The sequence below is a fragment of the Lissotriton helveticus genome, chromosome 2_2 (assembly GCF_964261635.1).
Source record: "Lissotriton helveticus chromosome 2_2, aLisHel1.1, whole genome shotgun sequence".
In the NCBI taxonomy this organism is placed as follows: domain Eukaryota; kingdom Metazoa; phylum Chordata; class Amphibia; order Caudata; family Salamandridae; genus Lissotriton; species Lissotriton helveticus.
In genome coordinates, this window is record NC_136060.1 from 519,130,470 (window position 1) to 519,150,972 (window position 20,503).

General features: G+C 44.5%; 2 protein-coding genes across 2 annotated transcripts in view; both read left to right on the forward strand.

Moving 5' to 3' along the window:
* LOC144821960 (uncharacterized) overlaps positions 1-7,662 on the forward strand; it is a 98,492-nt gene extending 90,830 nt beyond the window's left edge. The window contains exon 6 of the mRNA XM_078679097.1: positions 7,591-7,662. Coding sequence (XP_078535223.1) covers positions 7,591-7,662 — 72 coding nt within the window. The remainder of the gene's footprint in view (positions 1-7,590) is intronic.
* Positions 1-14,188, forward strand: part of LOC144821611 (uncharacterized) — a 150,518-nt gene extending 136,330 nt beyond the window's left edge. Inside the window, 1 exon segment of the mRNA XM_078678845.1 lies at positions 9,072-14,188. Coding sequence (XP_078534971.1) covers positions 9,072-9,893 — 822 coding nt within the window. The 3' untranslated portion in view covers positions 9,894-14,188.
* The last annotated feature ends 6,315 nt before the right edge of the window (positions 14,189-20,503 follow it).

Here is a 20,503-nt window from a genome sequence, read left to right on the forward strand (position 1 = left end):
CCTTTTGTTTTACCAGTTCATCTTCGATATTAGACACTCTAGTCTCAACTTCATTAAATCTCTCAGCAAAGTCAGTTTGAGATTTCGTGAGCCTCCGAATAGAACTTTACAACTTGCGACATGAATTTTGAATTTTTTGACTATCCCGTTCTGTCTTTTCCATGTGACTCAAAATGGTCTGATAGATTGTAGCTAAAGTAATGTTTTCATTAAGATCTTCTTGACAACCTCCTTTAGCCCCCTAAATTAGAGACACATCACCCTCTCCCCTAACAGTGATGGGGCTGTCTTCAATATCTTCCTCACCCTCAATTTCATCGTCGTCATCGACCTCACTCTCCTCCAAATGCATTTTTTTAGAGTATTGAGCAGCCAAATCTTCGCATGAAGAAGCTGAGTTTTCTGAGACTGAATAGAAGTCCAATGATTCTGCCTCATTGATTGTATTTAAATCAAGGCTTCATGCAGGTGGATTAGACATTCCCAAATCAACCAAAGCGTCTCTCTCAAATACTCCAGGATCTAAGACTTTTTCTATGGGAGTGGGGGGGGGAGGTGAGAGTGCCAGTAGAACTGCCATTTAGTGAGGAAACCACTCCAGACATAATATCTATTGAAGGCTCTCCTTGCAGCCCTGGTTTAGCTGTAATTGCATTTATAGCATTAAACTCTCCATTGGACGCTCCAGTGGCCCCCTGAAGATCTTGTAGAACAGTCTGTGGGCTACAAACCAACTCCTGACGTTTTTTAGCTTCAACTGCTTTAAACAACGTAGAGATAGTCTGTTTATTTGACCCAGCTGCAGCTGTACTAGGGCTATCGCTCATATTCTCCGCTGACATAGCTCCCCCCGTTTTTTTTGTGCAGTCCCAGACAAATTATGCTCAGCTTGCGTACTCCCTGTTACAGTCTCTGGGTCCCGTTTTTTGCGAGTCCCCTTGGGTGCCATGTTAACTTCGAAGATCAATGCAGAAAACTCTCAGCGCTCGTCTGGAATACCGTCCCTGTGAGCTCGGCGTCTGAGCTCGGCGTCTATAGCTGTAAACAATCTCCAGTGCTCTCGATCTTTACGGAGTTTTGCAAGTTCGGCTTTTCAGCGTTTCTCCGAGCGCTCGCCAAGCTCGGCGTCCGCAGCTCGCAGCTCACCCTGTGCTCCCGGTGCCTGGCGTTCACCTGGCGTTCGCGTTCATGAAGCGGCGTCCTCACTGATCTCCATACACAGTGCGCCTCGCCGAAGAGTCAATTTCCCCCGCCCGCTTTCACTCTCACGGGCTCTCTGTTATTCCTTAGCCACTTTCAGGATACTTTTGCTCGAATCAGCCCTCTCTCACCATCGATAGTCTGTGAGCCTGAGAGTCAGAGGAGAGAGCAGCTCACTCGTCCGACACGTCTCCGCGTTCGGGCACCATCTTGCCTCTGCTTCTAGTTGCAAGCATCCCTGTGTAATTGTTGGACAACAAGTCCCATAATGCAATTTTGTGAAAGTCAGGCCTTGTTGGTGTTCTTACACATATTATGGGACACTTATCATCTTTGCATCTCATCAGTCCCACCCAACACTTTCCTTCTCCCACAAACTCTTTCTCTTCCTTTGTTTTCCTCTACCTTTCTCTCTTCCTCCTTCTTCCCCTCCCCATTAAGTGACTCTTTCTCGCTCACTGGATTTTCTCCTATAGCTCTTCAATCTCTTGTTTTTCTCTCTGTCTGTCTAATTCCTTTAACCTCATTCCCTGGCTCATGCTTTTTAGGTCGAGCTTGCTCGACTTTTAGTAGAAGGGGATCTTAAAAGTGCAACCCAGCGCGGCCATCTGCCTTTCCTTTGTCATGGGTAATTAAGCGCCTCTCTCCGGGCGAGCAGGCCAATGCCCCCATGCTGTTGCAATAAATGTAAATGAAATGTAAATGTAAATGTAGTATACTTGTAAAGCGCACAGCTGCCCCAGCAACGGGGCGTCCCGGCGCTGTATAACTCTGGGGAACCCGTCCTGGCTTTCCCTGTGGGATGGTCCCTGCTGGGAGTCCCCAAGGTGGAGTCAGGCATCCCTGGAATTGGTGGGGCCGTTGTGGAGATTAGGCAAGCTAATGCCCAGAGTTGCCGAGTGTGATCCCTGATTAGAGTAAGCACCGAAGCGAGAATTGTCGAGTCCGCTGACCAAGGTCCACTACCCTGCCGCGTCGGGAATCGAACCCTGGTCCCGGGCCGACTTCTGCTCTCGGGTCTGCTGCCTCTAACCAGTGAGCCACACTACACCATTAACAGGCTCACGTTTCACCCGGCCCTGTACCACTACAGAGACACAACTTAACTTTTGCAGAGTCACCATCATTTAAAATAAGACTTAATAAATATGCTGTTTGTGTGTGTGCATTTGTTTTATCTCTGCTTGTGTAACAGGAATTTAGCAAATGATATTCACTCCTGGGCAAAGCACAAGCTGCGTCAGTTTATATAATAACTAGCAGCCCGTCCCGACGTTGTCCGGGTATGAATTGCTGCCGGCCAGTAGTATATTGTTTTGTAGCATTTCGTTTTGATAGCATTTCTTATCTGTGACAGGCCTGTGAAACGCCCCGATTCACAGTGCACTGCTGATGCACTTAAAGAGGGCGCGTTCAGTAGTGTGTGAACTTGAGTTTCCCTACTTTATTTTTCCTTGCAATATTATATAGCGCTAACTCGACACCATGGCATGAGCACAATGTACATTACAGAAGAACACATTCATTTGTGGTAGGCACGGGGAGACAAAGCGATTTGCCTGGAATCACAGGATGTTGAGCTGATGCCGAGATTCGAACGTAGATCCCCAGCTCTAAAGTTCGCAATTCTATAACTTGTGGCGGGAGGTGTGTCTAAAAGTGTATGTCGGTGCTGGCCATCAATGAGAGAGACCTGTGCATTTTTCAAATGGGTGGTGAAAAAATATGAGTATGTTGCTGGAGATGTGGGACGCCGTGCCACCAATGTACTTACCGGGGGAGGGTAAACACCCATTATTCCGCAACTTTCTTTCCGCATATCATCACTCCGCATACTTTCATTACGAAAGTACCATGACTCCGCAATGCCATTATAACGCATGGCATTACATTTTATATGCTTTTACCACGCATACATTTACAATGAAATTCGTTGTAAATGCATGAATGGTAAAAGCATGTTTTTTTAAATGTTTGGATAAGGTAAGTATGGGTATAGGGGTATATGTTTTGGGGTACTGAGGTATATGTTTTGGGGTGTTTGGGTATTTTAAGGGTTCAGATATAGTTTTGGGTTATGGGGTACAGGGGTAGTTTTATGGTTTAGGGATAGGTATGGGTTTTGGGGTACAGGGGTATTTTTAGGGTTCAGGGCTAGGTTTGGGTTTTGGGGTATAGGGGTATTAGGGTTGAGGGGTTGGTTTGGGTTTTGGGGTACAGGGGTATTTTAAGAGTTCAGGGCTAGGTTTGGGTTTTGGGGTACAGGGGTATTTTTAGGGTTCAGGGCTAAGTTTGAGTTTTGGGGTACATGGGTATTTTAGGGTTCAGGGGTAGGTTTGGGTTTTGGGGTACAGGGTTATTATTAGGGTTCAGGGCTAGGTTTGGGTTGTGGGGTACAGAGGTATTTTTAGGGTTCAGGGGAAGGTTTGGGTTTTGGGGTTCAGTGGTATTAGGGTTCAGGGCTAGGTTTGGGTTTTGGGGTACAGGGGTATTTTTAGGGTTCATGGGTAGGTTTGGGTTTTGAGGTACAGGGGTATTTATAGGGTTTAGGGATAGGTTTGGATTTTGGGTACATGGTATATTTATAGGGTTAAGATGGGTTAGTGTTTAAGGGTGTTGTGGTATTGTAAGGCGTAAGGGTGGGTTATGATTATGGGGTGCAGGGGTATTTAAAGGGAGCAGGGTGGGATTAGCACACGATATGAGACATGGCATGAAGGGTTATAACGTACCACACGCCCCCAGCGTTTGTCACGCCCCCAGCACAACGCAGACACGCCCACAAGGGACTACTTTGCTGGCACGGTTCTTTTACCTTTTAAATGTATATGGTGGGCGTCTGCATAGCCTATGTCCTTCTGCTGCAACTGCCCTTTCCAACGCTGTCTTGGGTGTTGTGATTGGTGCTGTGGTTCCTGAGATTACCCGCCTCAAAGGTTTGGGTTCTCTCTTTATTATATTAGTATGGATAAAATATATAATTAATAGGCAATGAGGCAAAACTTTTTTTTTAATGCACCATTGGAAATATTCTCTTATGTATCCCGTTGTTGACCATTGCCTGATGACATTTTACCAGCCTTTTATCTTTAATTTAAAGTGAGAACAGTCCGTATCTACAGCTTGTGCGCAGATCATGATACCTCATTGCATATCCGCTATAAACAGCTAACACCACCCCTCTCTCTGTAGGCTTGTGCACTTTTCATCCCACTGAAAGCACTAATGCTTAGGACTGCCAAAGAGACTCTTTTACTCAGACCCTGCGCAGGACCGGTGCTTGTGCTATAAAATCTATGTATGCATAGATTTCAAAGCTGTACAAAAGGGGGTGGTGATGGACGGAGCATCTGAATCAATCAATCACTCACACCCAGTCAAAAGATCTGGGTTTAATCCATCACCGTTCTTTAGCCCACTCTGCCACCCCAGTTCAGACATGGCTATATGCAAATCAGTCTGACCCTGTGTCGCATGGGAACAGTCCAGCCCGAACTACCAAGCCATGCCTTCCCTGGACCGGAAACAAGCTTCCGAGGACCGGTTTCTGGCATTCCAGCCGTCTTCAGCCCGGCTTGCTTGAATCTAGTGGCAAAGTGAGCAAGGGACTCACGTCTGAGCATACCCTGCCACACTTATGGTGGCCAAAAGCGGTACAAAAGGGGGTGGTGATGGACGGAGCATCTGAATCAATCAACTCTCCGTCCATCATCCTATTTGGAATTGCATTATTAGTTTGGGACCCTTTTAATGCGCTCAACAATGGTGTAGGTAAAGAAGAGGCATAACCAAACAGCCATTGTCTCACATAATTTCACAGTCCTAAAAACTGCTGCATTTCCTTAGCTGTATTCGGGATGGGCATGTTCCTGATTCTTTCTGCCCTATCAGGTGTCACTCTCCTCCCAAAATGGATTATTAGTTGTTCCAAATAATGCACTTTTGTTTGTACGTATTGCAATTTATCTTTGTCTACTTTGTATCCCTTCTCTACCCGCTAACAAAGGAGACTGATGGTGTCTTGTCTACATATATGTTCTGTGGGACTGCATATTAAATGTCATGCACATATTTCAAAAGTGTACGATGTTTGTTAAATCATGTATCAGTGTCCTGTTGAAGGTGCTGTGGGACTCACAATACCCTTGGGGCAGTCTAAAATATTGGTCCTGTGTCCCTTTGTGTGCAAATGAGGTCAAGTATTTGAGTTTGGTTGCAGTGGGATGCTGAAAAACACATGTTTCAAATCTATCTCTGAAAAGTGGGTGTAGTCTGCAGGAATGTTTGTCAAAACCACTGAGGGGTCAGGGTCCACTGGAAATTCAGACACCACTATGTCATTCAAGGGGCAGAAATCCTGTACTGTCCTTCAAGTTCCTCCCTTGCCCTCCTTACCTGGGAAGATAGGGGTGTTCCCAGGTGAAGTCCCCACGTAAGTTACTCCATGCTCTAATAAAGCTTGTAGCTGTTAGAAAAAAGCCCTCCTCTGCTGAGGGATATTGGAGCACCCTGGGCAGTATTGCCCCTTGTTTCAGAGCTATCCATACAGGTTCTGCCCCTTTCATTAGGACTGCATCATGTGCCCTCGGGTCTTCATATCCAGTCATTTTCTCGTGTTGAACTGTAGTTCATATGTCTTGACGCTGTACTTTAATTGTATTCTAAGATTGATGATCATTTCAAACGCCACTTTTTTGCTCAATGGGTTGTCCTCAAATAATTCTTCATCTGATAAGTCTCCTAACTTAACTCCTGGGCCCATAAATACAATTGATTCCCACAGTTCTGTCAAAGGCTATTAGTATTGTCTATCTTGATCTAATCGCAAGGGCTTGTATGTCAAATATCATATGTTCTTCTTCCACAGGGTCCAGGGGCGTCATACACCTGACAAATAGTTTCATTGGTATTTGCACTTTTTTCCCCTAGTAGTGCTGGTGTCTGTGCTATTAGCAGTTCAGGCTGGACTGTTCCCATGAGGAATAGGGTCAAGACTGATTTACATAAAGAGATCATCTACTTCCATTGATCGAGAGGTTCGGGCCAGATGTGGCACACTGGAGGGGCCTCCCAATATCCCTAATGGGTAGAGCGGCCCTCGTTAAAATGATGGCCCTGCCCGCCTTCTTCATGTCCCACAAAATACCCCATGTAGGGTTCCTCCTGACTACTTTCAGAAGATAGGGAACTATGTGGTCTCCGCTGGAATGGGGGCAGCTCTAGAATTGCCCTTTCACAGCTACAGAGGAGGGTTTATGAAGGGGAGCTGCAGTCCCAGATATTAAGAAGTACTACTGGGCAGCACAGTTGAGTACAGTCAATGCATGGTTGTATGCGGATAGGGAGGAACCGGTATGCAGGGTTGACCATCAAGCGATGGGCGGCAGAGGCTATCTGGCATTACTATACCGAGAAAAGGGATTGAGACAGTAGAAGTGCCTCCTCTGATTATGTTAGAAAACAAAAGGCTATATATAGAAAATGGCATCCTTGCCTCAGTCGAGATTGTAATCGGGCAACCATTGTTTGTATTCTACAGATAGCTATGTCGCCATATGGATGTAATAATAAATACATTTGTACTCCGCTCGGGAGAGGCCTTGCACTATGCCAAGGCTGTGTGATAGGATTCTAACAAAGTGTTTTCTGTCAACAAGGTCGGTGTTTCTGCGAATATAAATTCAAGCGTCAAAAATGCAAAATGTGTGTCAAACGTTAATGTGGCAAAGAGAAGGCAACTTTAAGAAAAAGATTTGTGTGTATACAGGAATGGTATTATTTCCTACTGGGCCTAACTAGGCACATGACAATGTGTGCTGCAGAATGCAGTACTCATGCAAAGTAGAAGTACAGACCAGAAATAAAAAAAGAATTCTCTTTCTGCCAGCCTTGGGTAGGGGCACCATTTTGGCCCAAACCTATGTTTATCTGTATTAATAGAAATGGGTTTGCCTCAAAAGAGTGGATGGATGATTGGGAATGCCCATGCGCCATCCAGGTAACGCCTCCTCAATGTAAGGTACCTCAAAGTTACATTTTTTTTTTTTTTTAAGAAAGCCATGCAGTCAAATAAATTAGGCTTTGCAAGACCTTGTTAATCTCAAAATAGATTTTGCATTGCGGCTGCTCCAAAAAACGATGCAACCCCAATTAAAATCTTTGTAACTCTGGGGCTGATTCTCTTGTATTTTTGTTTCAGTCTAAATGTGTAGCGTAGTCATTGGCCAGTGATGTCTAGATTTCTGTTTTCAATGCTGTTGGTTTAGTCAACGTATTACAAGTATGCTGTTTTCTATGTTAATTCTTACCGTGATGACTAGTTTTACCATATTGAAGTTGTTTATTGGCTTTATTGTCCTAAATCCTTTTTTCTGTTTTTTACTCTGGAAGGTAAAAGAAAAACATTATGAAAGGAATCTGAAGAGTGGGAATCACAGTGTGTTGGAGAAACAAATGTCATGACAGTTAAAGTTCCATTAAAATGTTCTCAAGCAACGACCAATCGAACCTGACTTGGAAGCACGAACATTAGAAAAATGTTATGCAGAGTGGAGGGAAGTTAACTTACTGAAGGAATTCTGAAAATGTTTTTGATGTGAGAAGATATTTTAATGCCCACAGTTGTTTCCGAAGCAGCGCACGTATCTGATGCCCTTTCCCACTGTAACGAACTCTAACAAGTCCGATCTCATGCTCCGTAGAGAGCACATGTTCTGCATGTGACATCTTCGATGTAAAGATGACCGACTAACTGTGCAATATGAAATCAACTTGAGGCCAATCCTTGAAGAGGCAATATGAATGAATAACTCTGATTAGACACCAGAAAACTTGCAGGAAAGAGACTCCTTTCATATCTGCAGATCGTATGAAAGATATTTGTCTGATTCCCGTAAGGTGAGGATGTTGCCATTCTAGATCAATGTAAAAAGGTGTCCACCGCTAGTTATGATGGTGGATTGGTTAGGGTGGTTGCACCGTTGCTGAACATTCAAAACATAATACATCTATACACAATGTACCCAACCTGGCGAGAGAATCCAAGTGAGCCACAATCTCAAGCAAAGTCCATATGAACATACGGATGAGGGAAGGATAATCATTAAAACATAACACTCAACAATGGAGATCTTTATCAATATTCTGAATGAAAGGAGCAGGTGATAAAATATCACAGGACTCTGGTGAAAAACCATATGGATATTCTGTATGTGACCCGGCTTTCAGTCAAAAGCTTGCACCATCTATGCATCAGAATTCGCACTGAGAGAGACCATATGGATGTCCTGAATGTGGCAACGTTTTCGAGCTATTGGAATATCAGATAAGACACACCAGAGGGAAAACATATGAATATTCTGAATGTAACTATGCACAGAATTGTATGAATATTCCAGCATCTGAGAACTCACACTGGGTAGAAACCACGCAAAGGTTCTAAAAGTGTTCAGGCTTTCATTCAAAAGAATTCTTAAACTGTGCATCACAAAGAGTTTACTGGGAAGAACCCCTATGAATGTTCTGAATGTGACAAGACTTTCATAAGGAAGTTGACACTATCCATTCATCGGAGAACTCCTACTGGGAGCAACCCCCATAATTGTCCTGAATGTCAGAAGCCTCTCATGAGAAAGATGGCACTCCCAGTATATCAAAAAACTCGTACTTGGGAGAAACCATATGGATTTTCTGAATGTGACAAGGTTTTACATTCATCACAAGGGGTATTGCAAGATGAAATAAATCACAGCAGTGAGAAGCCTCATGAATGTTGTGAATATGATACGGCTTTCATTGGAAAGAGAAATCTATTTTTACACCAGGGACCTCACATGAGGAAGAAACCCTATACATGTTTTGAATATGATAAGGCTTTCACACAAAAACGTACACTATTCTTACATCAAATAATTCACACTGGCAAGAAACCATATAAATGTTCTGAATGTGACAAAGCTTATAAGATAAGAAGAGAGCTATCAGTGCATCAGAGAATTCACACGGGGGAGAAACCATATAAATGCTCTGAATGTGATAAGGCTTTCAGACACCAATTTACACTATTCATACATCAAAGGATTCACACGGGGGAGAAACCATATAAATGTTCTGAATGCGATATGGCTTTTAAAGTTAAGAGTCATCAGGCATCACATCACAAAACACATACTGGGGAAAGGCCTTTTAAGTGTTCTGAATGTGATAAGGCTTTCACAAGAAAATGCTCTTTATCAATACATCAAAGAATTCACACTGGGGAGAAACCATATAAATGTTCTGAATGTGACAAGGCTTTCACACGAACAGGTTCACTAGCCAGACATCAAAGAATTCACACTGGGGAAAAACCATATAAATGCTCTGAATGTGACAAGGCTTTCACACGAACAGGTTCACTAGCCACACATCTCAGAATTCACACTGGGGAGAAACCGTATAAATGCTCTGAATGTGTTATGGCTTTCAAGACAAAAATGGAGTTATCCATACACCAGAGAACTCACACTGGAGAGAAGCCTTATGAGTGTTCTGAATGTGACATGGCTTTCGCAACAAATGGTACACTGTCTGATCACCAGAAGTGTCATACGGGGGAGAAACCATATACATGTTCTGAATGTGACAAGGCTTTTAAACGTAAGTTTGCACTATCCCTTCACCTGAGAACTCACACTCAGAGTAAAAACATGTAAATGTTATATAATTAGGCCGTCCGGTTTTCAGTGTTTATGTTTTGTGGATTGCAGTGGTGTTTTCTTATTGGGTTCCAAACCTTTTTATATCAGTGCTTAATCAGTGTTTGTTCAGCTTGTGTCTATCACAGAATAGACAAAATATATGTTTTTTCCACTCTTTATGAAATGTTGTTATAAAGAGCGTATTTAATATGAAGGCGACTAATGCATACTAGATAGTTACTTACCATTGACAGTGTGTCCAGTGGACTTACGTTAGACTGTTTTAAGCATAGAAAGATTGCATTACACTCTCACTCACCCTCACGCCTCATTACCCTCTTTCAAATCTTATTATCTCTCACACTCTGTTAGGACTCTCTCTGGTTTACATTCCTGTTAATGGATTAAGTAAGAGTGCTATATTCAAATGTTTTTGAAAATTCTATAACTCAGGTGGGAGTCATTCACTTACTCCTTACTTAATATTGTGACATTTTAGGGGTGGACAACCCTGCCAGCAGCATAACACCTCGTCAACTGGTTAACATTTTTATTATTATTATTATTATTTTATTTAAGGATTTATAGAGCGCCTGGTGACCCGAAGGCATCCCCGCGCTATGAAGTCAGAAGTCAGAAACGGGCAGAAGGGAGCAGATGGACCTATTTAGGAAAGAGAAAGGTTTTAAGTTGCCTGCGGAAGCGTAGATAGCATGATTCCAGCTGCAAGCCACGGGGAAGCGAATTCCAGCATGCGGCTGCCCTCACAGAGAAGCGACGGCCTCCCGTACATACCTTCCTAAACTTGGGGACGGTTGCAAGTCGTTCATTGAAAGAAAGTGGCAGCTACGTGTGTGGGCCTAATGAGAAGTCTTAGCCCGATACTCGGTTTCTTCGACTCTAGAACCCGCCAACTCATCATCCAGTCCATGATTCTCGCCCGGCTGGACTATGCCAATGTGCTATTCTTAGGGGCAAATAAAGCAGAATTAGCACGGATGCAGCGTATTCAGAACTCGGCCGCCAGAGCAGTGGTTGGCCTCCCACGCAGGTGCTCGGCCAGAGCTACCATCCGCAATCTGCACTGGCTGCCAATTGAATCCCGCATCCATTTTAAAACCCTCACCACGGCATTCAAAATTCTTTACTCGGACTGCCCTGAACTCCTACGCCCGCTCCTTGTTCCCTATACCCCTCAGCGTACTCTACGCTCTTTAGGACAACACCTTGTGACAGTCCCCCGTTCCAAGCTGTGTAGAATGGGTGGACGTTCCTTCAAGGTCTTGGGGGCAAGACTGTGGAACTCCCTGCCTCTACACATCCGCACCCTAACCAACTTAACTGCCTTTCGGAAAGAATTAAAAACGCATCTCTTTTCCCTTATCTAGTCCTCTGTTGGTTATCCTCCTTCACCCCTCAGGTACTGGTTGGGTTAGCGCCGGGACGCCCCGTTGCTGGGGCAGCTGTTTGCGCTTTAAAAACTGGATAACATAACATAACATAACATTGTCCGAGCGAAGAGATCTTGAGGCTTTGTACGGGGTGACCAGACCCGCTAAAATCGTAGGCCCTTGCCCATTCATAAGCTTGTGGGCAATACACATAGCTTTAAAATCGATCCTCTCTCGCACAGGAAGCAAATGAAGGGCTTTGAGCGCTGGTCTAGCAGAGGCTCGGGACGGAAGGCCCAACAGCATCCTGGCTGCCGCATTTTGTGTTCGTTGAAGTTTGCCGAGAGTGTCTTCAGGGGCCCCTAGGTAGATCACATTGCTATAGTCCAGTCGTGAGAGTACCAATCCCTGGACTAGAAGCTTCCTGGACAGAGGGGGAAGCAAAGGGAGAATCTTACGGACAGAGCGTAGAAGTCCAAAACAAGTTCCTGCTGGTTTTTTTGCCTGGGTTTTCATGGATAAGTCCTGGTCGAGCCAGACCCCTAGGCTCTTGATTTCTGTTTTGGGAGCGGGAACCTCACCCATGGTAACGGGCCAGACAGAAGATGGAATCGCTGTCCATTTTTTCCCCAGCAGCATAATGTCTGTCTTAGACCCGTTAAGTTTGAGTGAGGAATCACACATCCAAAGATGGATTTCCTGAAGGCAGTGTAGCAGATTGTCTGAGCATTGGTCAAGATGTGAGAGAGTGACGACCAATTGCGTGTCGTCCGCATAACTCACAATCTTGATGCCAAAGGGGGCAACCACATCTTCCAAAGGGGCCATATAAGCATTAAAAAGGGTAGGGCTAAGTGAGGAGCCCTGGGGCACCCCACTTAGAAGGGGAAGATGATCAGAACGAGAGTTGCCATCCCAGACCTGGAACGTACGGCCCGACAAGAATGACTCTATCCAGGCTAAGGCAGTGCCCCCGAGCCCTGCCCTGGCCAGCCGATGGATCAAGACACGGTGATTCTCCGTGTCAAAGGCTGCACTAAGGTCCAGGAGGATCACTAATTTGCAGCCCTGCATTCTAAGGCAACTGAAACTTGATGATGTAAGCTGGCTCACCAATGCTTTTCAACACTCTTTGCCTAACTACATTAGGGTGGTGCCGCTGTTGTGTTTACATTTGTAGCTGCCATAGAAATATCTAACTTTTACTAGGCATTACATTCTATTCTGAGACTTGAAAGTTTGCTTTTAACATTGTAATTATATGTGCGATCAGTAAAAAGATTTTTTTCAAAAAGAACTTTGTAATTGTATGCTCGCAAATCCCAGCAGTAAATTGCAGTTGCGTATGAAGTCATGATTAGCTGAAGGTATCACACTTAACAATGGGAACCCTTGCAGCCATGAATTTCTTTGGCATAAATGTCTTGTTTCGTACAGGTTCAGGAAGTGGGAGAGGCTATTAAGTCCCTGACCAGGGAAAAGGTACAGGGAAAGGATGGACTTCCTATTGAGTTTTTTTCAACCTTTGTGGATACTTTGGCTCCTCCATTAAACAATATTTATAACTTTGCGAAGGGGAGTGATGCCTCCCCACCCCACTATGTGAGAGGCTATGTTTGTCTCCTTAAACAGGCCAAGGAGGTGGATCAACTCTCCTCCAACAAGCCACTAGGGATAATAAATGCGGATTACAAAATATTTAGTAAGATCCTAGTCACTCAATTGCTGCCTCGACTCTCGATCCTGATGCACCCCGACCAGTCCGGGTTTATCCCGAATCGTAGTACCATCACTAATATTAGACAACTTGTTCATGCACGGCACTCGCCACTTGGGGACTACTCCAAGGCCACCGTCCTGGCGGTTGACAGCAAGAAAGCTGTCAGTTCCTTGAGTTGGAAAATGATCTACACTTCAATAGCCAGTATGGGCATTTGTAGCAGATTCCTCTCCTGGACAAAACTACTGTATACTTTCCCACTGCCCGTGTTAGGGTGGATAGATTCATATCCAACTCTTCCGACATAGAGAGGGGTACTAAGCAGCGTTGTCCGCTCTCGCCACAGCTGTTTGCCATGGTGATTGAGCCGTTGGCCAAAACTCTTCGTCAGGGCGACTCTTACCAAGGGCTGCAGCGGGGGGGTATAACGCATTATGTTTCGGTATATGTGACTGGTTGGTTGATTAGTAATTTTATTCGATCTTAATTGATAAGGTCATAAAAGTATACAGATCATACATTATTCAAAATATATAAGAAAGATACATCATAACAGTATAATTAAAACATCACAGAAATGTACAGGCAAGAACCAATTAAGATAGTAATACTGTTCATTAAGTTATTCAGACTAGCTTATTAGTAGCTCATAAAGTGCATAGTAATTAAAGTACTAACCATTCCCTTTGTAAACAATACCAATTAAATTAATAAAGTACATTGATTTTTGCGAATATATGAGTTATAAAAGACATTTTAAAAATAGTTATTGAATTAGTTTCCTCCCAATCAGTTATTATAAAGTATTAGTTAATGCTTTTTTCTTTAAACAAATCTAATGCCTCACTAACCTAATTTTTGATAGAGCTGAACATAAGTACGATGCTACACAATAGTTGGTATATGGAATAGGAGCATCTGGAGGAAAAACAGGGCAGGACAGCACTGAACAAAGTTAAATTTTAACAGTTATGGACAAATATACTTTTTCTGAATACATTAATAGAATTTGCAAAAAAATTGCAAATGTAAGTTAGATTGAATGGATATATTGTCACAGGGACAAACAGGAAGTTCATTCTCTGAATAGGTCCTTGCTGGATATCGTAACATACAGGGGATAAAATTTAATGTAAACATTAACAAAATAAATCTATGTCGGGGGCTTGTTACAAATGTCAGGTATGTATTAATTTCTCCCAAAATACACGGTTGGGCTAAGTATAATACAACTATATGTTTAGCACAATTTAAATTCTCTCTTTCATTTTTTCTACATTCTTAAGCACATGTCTTGATTACAGCTTTGGGTGTACCCCTGCAGACAGATGGATCTAAATACAGGGTCTCTAAACCCAACTTCATCAGTGTGTTTTTAACGTAGCACAACCAAGGGACTCTGTTTACCTTATCCAACAGTATCTTGGATGATATCTTGGGTAAATCCTACTGTATCTCTCATCCATATTGAATGCCAAAATAAAACTGGGGCTAAAGAAGTCAGGTCAGATACAAAAGGTACTTGTAATTCTCGATGTATAATATAATTGGAACAGCCTTTGGAGATAGCAAATAACTTTTTAAAGAATATATCTTCCTTTTTTTGTAATGTATCGGTATTAGCTATACCCCATATGCCTGCGTCCTATGTAGCAGAAGCAACAGCTCTGGTGCCATAGATTTTTTAAATTGGTTCTACCGGTTTAGTGCCCAATTTTTGGGGGAAAGATCGAATGGCCATGGTATTTTTTTTCTAAGGCGTTACCTCTATTCGCCACCATGTCTTTCCATGTCCCTTCACTATTGAAAAGTAACACCAAATGTAAAAACGTTTTTGTTATTTCAATTTTTCGTGTGGCAATGTAAAAAGTTGGTAATTCTCTTGGCTGCTTCCCCACTATTAAAACAAATGTTTTAGTTTCATTTACTTGCAAGTCTAGGCCCGCCATATAAGACACATATTTATTTATACATTTTTGTAAGGCTGCGCCAGTTCTTGCCACCAAGACGGCGTCATCTGCGTATATTAGTATGCGAAGTTGTTTCTTACTTACCCTAGGTACATCGATAACATCCACATTTACTGCTGACTCTACCCCATTAGTGTACATAGAAAATAAGAGGAGCTAAAACACAGCCTTGCCCAACCCCACGGCGAATTTGGAAAGCTCTTGTACATTCACCCTGGGAACCGTATCTGACACAAGCTGTGGATTGAGAATATAACTGTCTGATAAAAATTATAATATTTTCCTCCACACCCATCTCTTTTAAAATAAACTATCATTTCTCGTGTGAAACTGAATGAAACGAGGCGGAGAGATCCATGAATGCCATAAAAGTATTCCCATCCTTTGCGTTAGTATATTTTGCCGCAATTAGGTTTAGATTTTGACACTGGTCTAATGTCCCCATCCCTTTTTTAAAACCATATTTTGTAGAAATTAAAATATTTTTGCCAGCTGCCCATTCCTCAATTCTATTTAAGACAAGGCAACCCATTAATTTGCAGGTGCCGTCTATAAGTGAAATTGGTCGATAATTTTGTGGCAGTGCTTTGTCTCCTTTTTTTAAAAATCGGTATAATTACCGTAGTTTTCCAAGAAGCAGGTATAAGGCCTTTTGCAATAGCGTTAAAAACATTAGTTTGAAGTGGAATCCAAAGTCCCAATGGCTCAAAGAAAAAGTCAATTGGAGCACCGTCAGGACCTGGAGCCTTAGAGCTGCTGCACTGTTTTAATCCCTTTTCCACCTCTGCCATTGTAAAAGTGATTGGTGTATCTGTTTGAAGGCTAATAGAATAATCATCATTCGGATTTACCGAACCGGAAATTACAGTATAGTGGTCCACCCAGGCTTCGTCTCCCACATTTATTTATTTATTTATTTATTCAAAGTTTTATATAGCGCGAACAAGATCCTTACAGATATCAGAGCGCTTCACACAAAGACAGGACAGGGGCAGTAGGAATGAACAGAGATAATGGGAGCAGTATAATAGTCACTAACATGGTAGGATAATAATAACATACATAAAACATATCGATATACAATCAGGTAAACAAGTAATATAAGACGGCACAAGTCATTGATCCCACTACAGAGGTGTTCAGGTACACCTTGGGTGTGTGGATGGCTTATACCAATGTTTTAGTATAGAGAGAACACTGAGTGGGGGCATCGGGAGAGTGAATCAGTAAACCAACGTGTATCATATATTGGTCGGTAGTAAGAGAGTAGCGTAGTAGTGTCCCCATCAAGTAGAGGTATAGTGCCAAAGGACAAGGTGAACAGTGATACAAAGCAATGCAGAGTCTCTGATCCAGCACATATAAAGTTTAGGAGATCTTGGCCAGAAGGATGGTTTTCACCTCTTTCTTGAAGAGTGCAGTGGAGGAGATAAGCCTGGTTTCAGGAGGGAGCGCATTCCAGATCCTGGGTGCCATTCCTGAGAAGGAGCGCTTGTATGTTTTCTCTTTCCGGAATCTACGAGGTTTCAGGAGTAGATTTTTTGTACATCTATTGGATCTCGAACCTCCTGATATAGACAACTTTTGAGCGAGGTAGTTGGGTGCATTGTGGTGCACGGCCGCGTGTGTCATAACTGCAATTTTTAGCTGTATTCTGGCTTCATAAGGCAGCCATTTTAGAGACTTTAAGTCTGGGGATATATGCGAATGTTTTCTTGAGCCAGTAATGAGTCTCGCGGCAGCGTTCAGGGAGGCTCTTAAGGGTGCTGTTGTGGATAGCGGGAGTCCGCTGAGGGCCACAATTCCGTAGTCTATTCGAGGGATGACTAAAGCTTGTACAGCAGTTTGGAAGTGTGTTGATTTGGAAATTAGCTGCTTTTGTGGCTTTGCTAACGTGCTGCTGCATGTTCAGCTTGGCGTCGAGTGTGATGCCTAGGGATTTCGCCGAATCCACGATGGTAGGTTGGACATTGAGTGCTGTTAGGTTATTGAGCCAAGTTTGGGTGGTGGAAATTTTCGCCGGGGGTGAGATGAGTAGGAACTCAGTTTTCAGAGCATTTAGTTTGAGGTGATTATCGGCCAGCCAAGATTGAGTGTTAATAAGCGTGGAATTCAGATGTTTGATATCTTCCGGTGATTGTAGCTTTAGATAAAGTTGTGTGTCGTCGGCGTACATATGGAATTGGACATTGGAAGTTTGGAGCAAGGTGGCGAGCGGTTCCATGACGAGGTTGAACAGTGTGGGGGAGAGGGAGGATCCTTGTGGAACACCTAGATCTGCAGGCACAGGTGTAGATAGCACATTGTCGATCTTGAACTTCTGAGACCGGTTGTGAAGGAAGGACGAAAACCATTTGAGAACAGTTCCCGATAGACCCATTCTAGTGCTTACCAGCTCCAGCAAGTTCTCATGTTTGACCGTGTCAAATGCTGATGAGAGGTCAAGAAGGATGAGGAGGCAGGACTCATTGCGATCAAGAATTTGGAGGGCGTCATCAATTATGTGTGTCATAGCTGTTTCCGTGCTATGTTTCGCTCGGAAGCCTGATTGATGAGGGTTGAGGAGGTCAAATTGGTCAATGTGTTTTGTTAGTTGGAGTTGGACACATTTCTCCAGCAGTTTGGCCAGGGTGGGGATATTGGTGATGGGCCGGTAATTGTTTAGGTCAGACGGATCAGCTGTAGGTTTCTTGAGTATAGGCGTGACTTGCCCCACCTTGAGGGAGTCTGGAATGAGGCCTTGTTGCAGGGAACTGTTGATGATTTTGGTCCAGAGAGGGAGGAGCAAGGGGATGAAGTCTTTTACAGCATTAGCAGGTAGAGGGTCTGTGAGGTGATTAGAGGGCTTCAAGGTGCAGAGCAGTTTGTGTATTGCTTCTTCCGAGTAGGTATCGAAGTACAGCCAAGATGCCTTGTTTTTAGGTTGAGTGGTAGCCATTCTGGTGTGGTTGGGGAATCGGCTTACATCCATGATGAGGTCATTTCTAATGTTGTCAGTCTTTAGCTTAAAGAAAGCAGAGAAGGCTTCACAGTGTGGGGTGTCGCTTGTTGTGCTGTTTGATTGTAAGGGTTGTGTCTTTGTTTGGGTCTTGATTAGTTCGAACAGCATTCTTGGCCTGTTTTTTGCTTGGTCCAACTGGCGGCTAAAGAAGTCCGACTTTGTGCGCTTTATTTTCCTGAAGTATGCATTTCTCTTGTTCTTAAGCCTTTTGAGGTGCAGTGCTGAAGGGTCCGATCTCCAGGTGCGCTCTGCCATTCGCATAGTACGCCTGTCGTCATTGAGTCTATCATCATACCAGGGGTTAGAAATTTTGGTGGAGACTCTCTTCAGTTGCAGTGGGGCGACTTCATTGACTATTGTATTCATAGAGTCAAGGTAGTGGTCGATCAGTGATTGAACATCCGAGGCACCTGAAGGGGGAAGGAGGAGATTGCCGATGTGGGGAGGCAGGGTAGAGGGGTTAAGATTCTTCATGTCCCTTTTCCATGTTTTGGATTTGATTGGTTGAGCCGGGTTAGGTTTAACTTTTTCATTGATAAAGAAGGTGATAATGTGGTGATCTGACCAGTCGCAGGGTAGAATCGCCTCCAGTTGTGTAGAGTTCTCTTTGGCAATGATGAGATCGAGTATCGAGCCTTTGTCGTGTGTTGGTCTATCGCATATTTGGGTGAGGTCAAGCGCATTAAGGAAAGTTTTGAGACTATTCACCACTGTGTCTTTCTGATCGTTCCAGTGGAGATTGAAGTCACCCAGGTAGACTTGGGTGGTCTGCCGACCGGCATTGGAAGTGATCATGTCCATGAGTTGTTGGGTGAATATGAGATTGTCACCAGGCGGGTGATAGATGAGATGTAAAGCACAAACTTGTTTGCCCTCGCTGGTGATGTCGAGGCAGAGGAGTTCACAGGAGGAAAGGGAGGGGGAGGTGACTTTAGTAACGGAGAGGTTGCTCCTAAAAATGCATGCAATTCCCCCGCCCGTCTTGCCAGGAGACCTGTCCAGCCTAATGATGTGATAATTGGGGGGGACTAGTATGTCCATAATCGGGGTAGAGGCTTCAGTAAGCCACGTTTCCGTTAGAATGGCTAGGTCCAGATCCATAGCTGAGGCGAGATCAGCGATGTCGGAGGAGTGTCTCTGGGCCGATCTGCAGTTGAGTAGGATGCATTTGAGTTTGGGAGAGAGAAGGGTGGCCGAGCTTTCTAGTGTGAGGGGAACTTTTCTGAGGTTGTTAGGGACGTAACCTCTGTTGTTGAGTGTTGGGAGCCTCAGAGGGTTTGTAAGAATTGTGGGTATGGGGATGTGTGTGTTGGATATGTATTTTACCGGACCTGGGCCATAAGAGCGTAGGAGAGAGCATAGGTCGCGGTCCGACAATGGGTTGAGGACACGACGGGGCGGTGGGAGTTATTGCGAACGGGGATAGTCAGCCAGCGCGGGTGTCGTTGGAGGCGAGGGTATGTAGGGAGGGTGCGTCGTTTGTAGGGTAGAGGGATGGTGGGAGGTAGACTGGGCTGTGAGGAGAGAAGGTCTTTGATTGCGTGGACATCTTTTTTGATTTGTAGAATATCCTCTTTGACTTGTTGGAGGGTGGATAAAGTCAGGTCAGGAGGTGCATTGGGGATGGTGTTGGTGGTGAGAGCCATTGGTGAATGGTTGAGTAGTGAGCTGGAAAGCGGGCAGGGTATCGAGGGGGGAGATCTACTAGCGTTGTTGGAATGTTCTGCGGTGCTAATGAGTGGGATGGCATTCAAAGTGTGGGCGTGTTTGTGGGCGAGGGGTGTCGGTGAAGTAGGTGAAGTAGGCGGTGGGTGGGAGGCATAGGTAGTGACGTCAGTGGGAGACGGTGCCGGTGAGTAGAAGAGTGAGTGAAGGCTGAAGACAGTGGGGGAGACAGGAGGGTAGTGAGGGCTGAGAATAGGAGGTGGGAGAGAGGGGGATGCTAAGGTAAGGGAGGCGGTATGTTCTGTATCTTTTGTTGGGAGGGTGAGAGTGTCGTGGGTGGGAGTGGGGAGGGAGCTGGGGAGGGAGAGGTGTCTGCCGTGGGAGGGATGGGACGGGGGGTGGATAAACTCCGAATGGTGGTGTGTTCAGATGGTGGCGTATTGTGGGTGAGAGTTGTTGTGTCAGGTGTGAGATACTCGTGGGTGGGAGTGGGGAGGGAGCTGGGGAGGGAGAGGCGTCTGCCGTGGGGGGGATGGAAGGGGGGGGTGGATAAACTCCGAGCGGTGGTGTGTTCTGATGGTGGCGTGTTGTGGGTGGGAGTTGTTATGTCAGGGGGGAGAGGGATGGAGGGGGTATGAGTGGGGATAAGAGGGGTCATGTTAGAGGGGCGGCTATTATATGAGGTGGAGAGATTTGTGACTGTCATTGGGGAGTGTGGGGCATTAGCAGGTGGGCCATTTACTGGGGTGCTGGGGGTAGAGGTGTTGTAGGCGGGGGCTGCGACGTCAGGGGTGATAGTGCTGGTGGAGTTCTGGGTGGGGGTCCGCAGCTTGGAAAGGTGCTCTTTGAACTTGGGGAACAGGTTGTCTAGTAGTTCC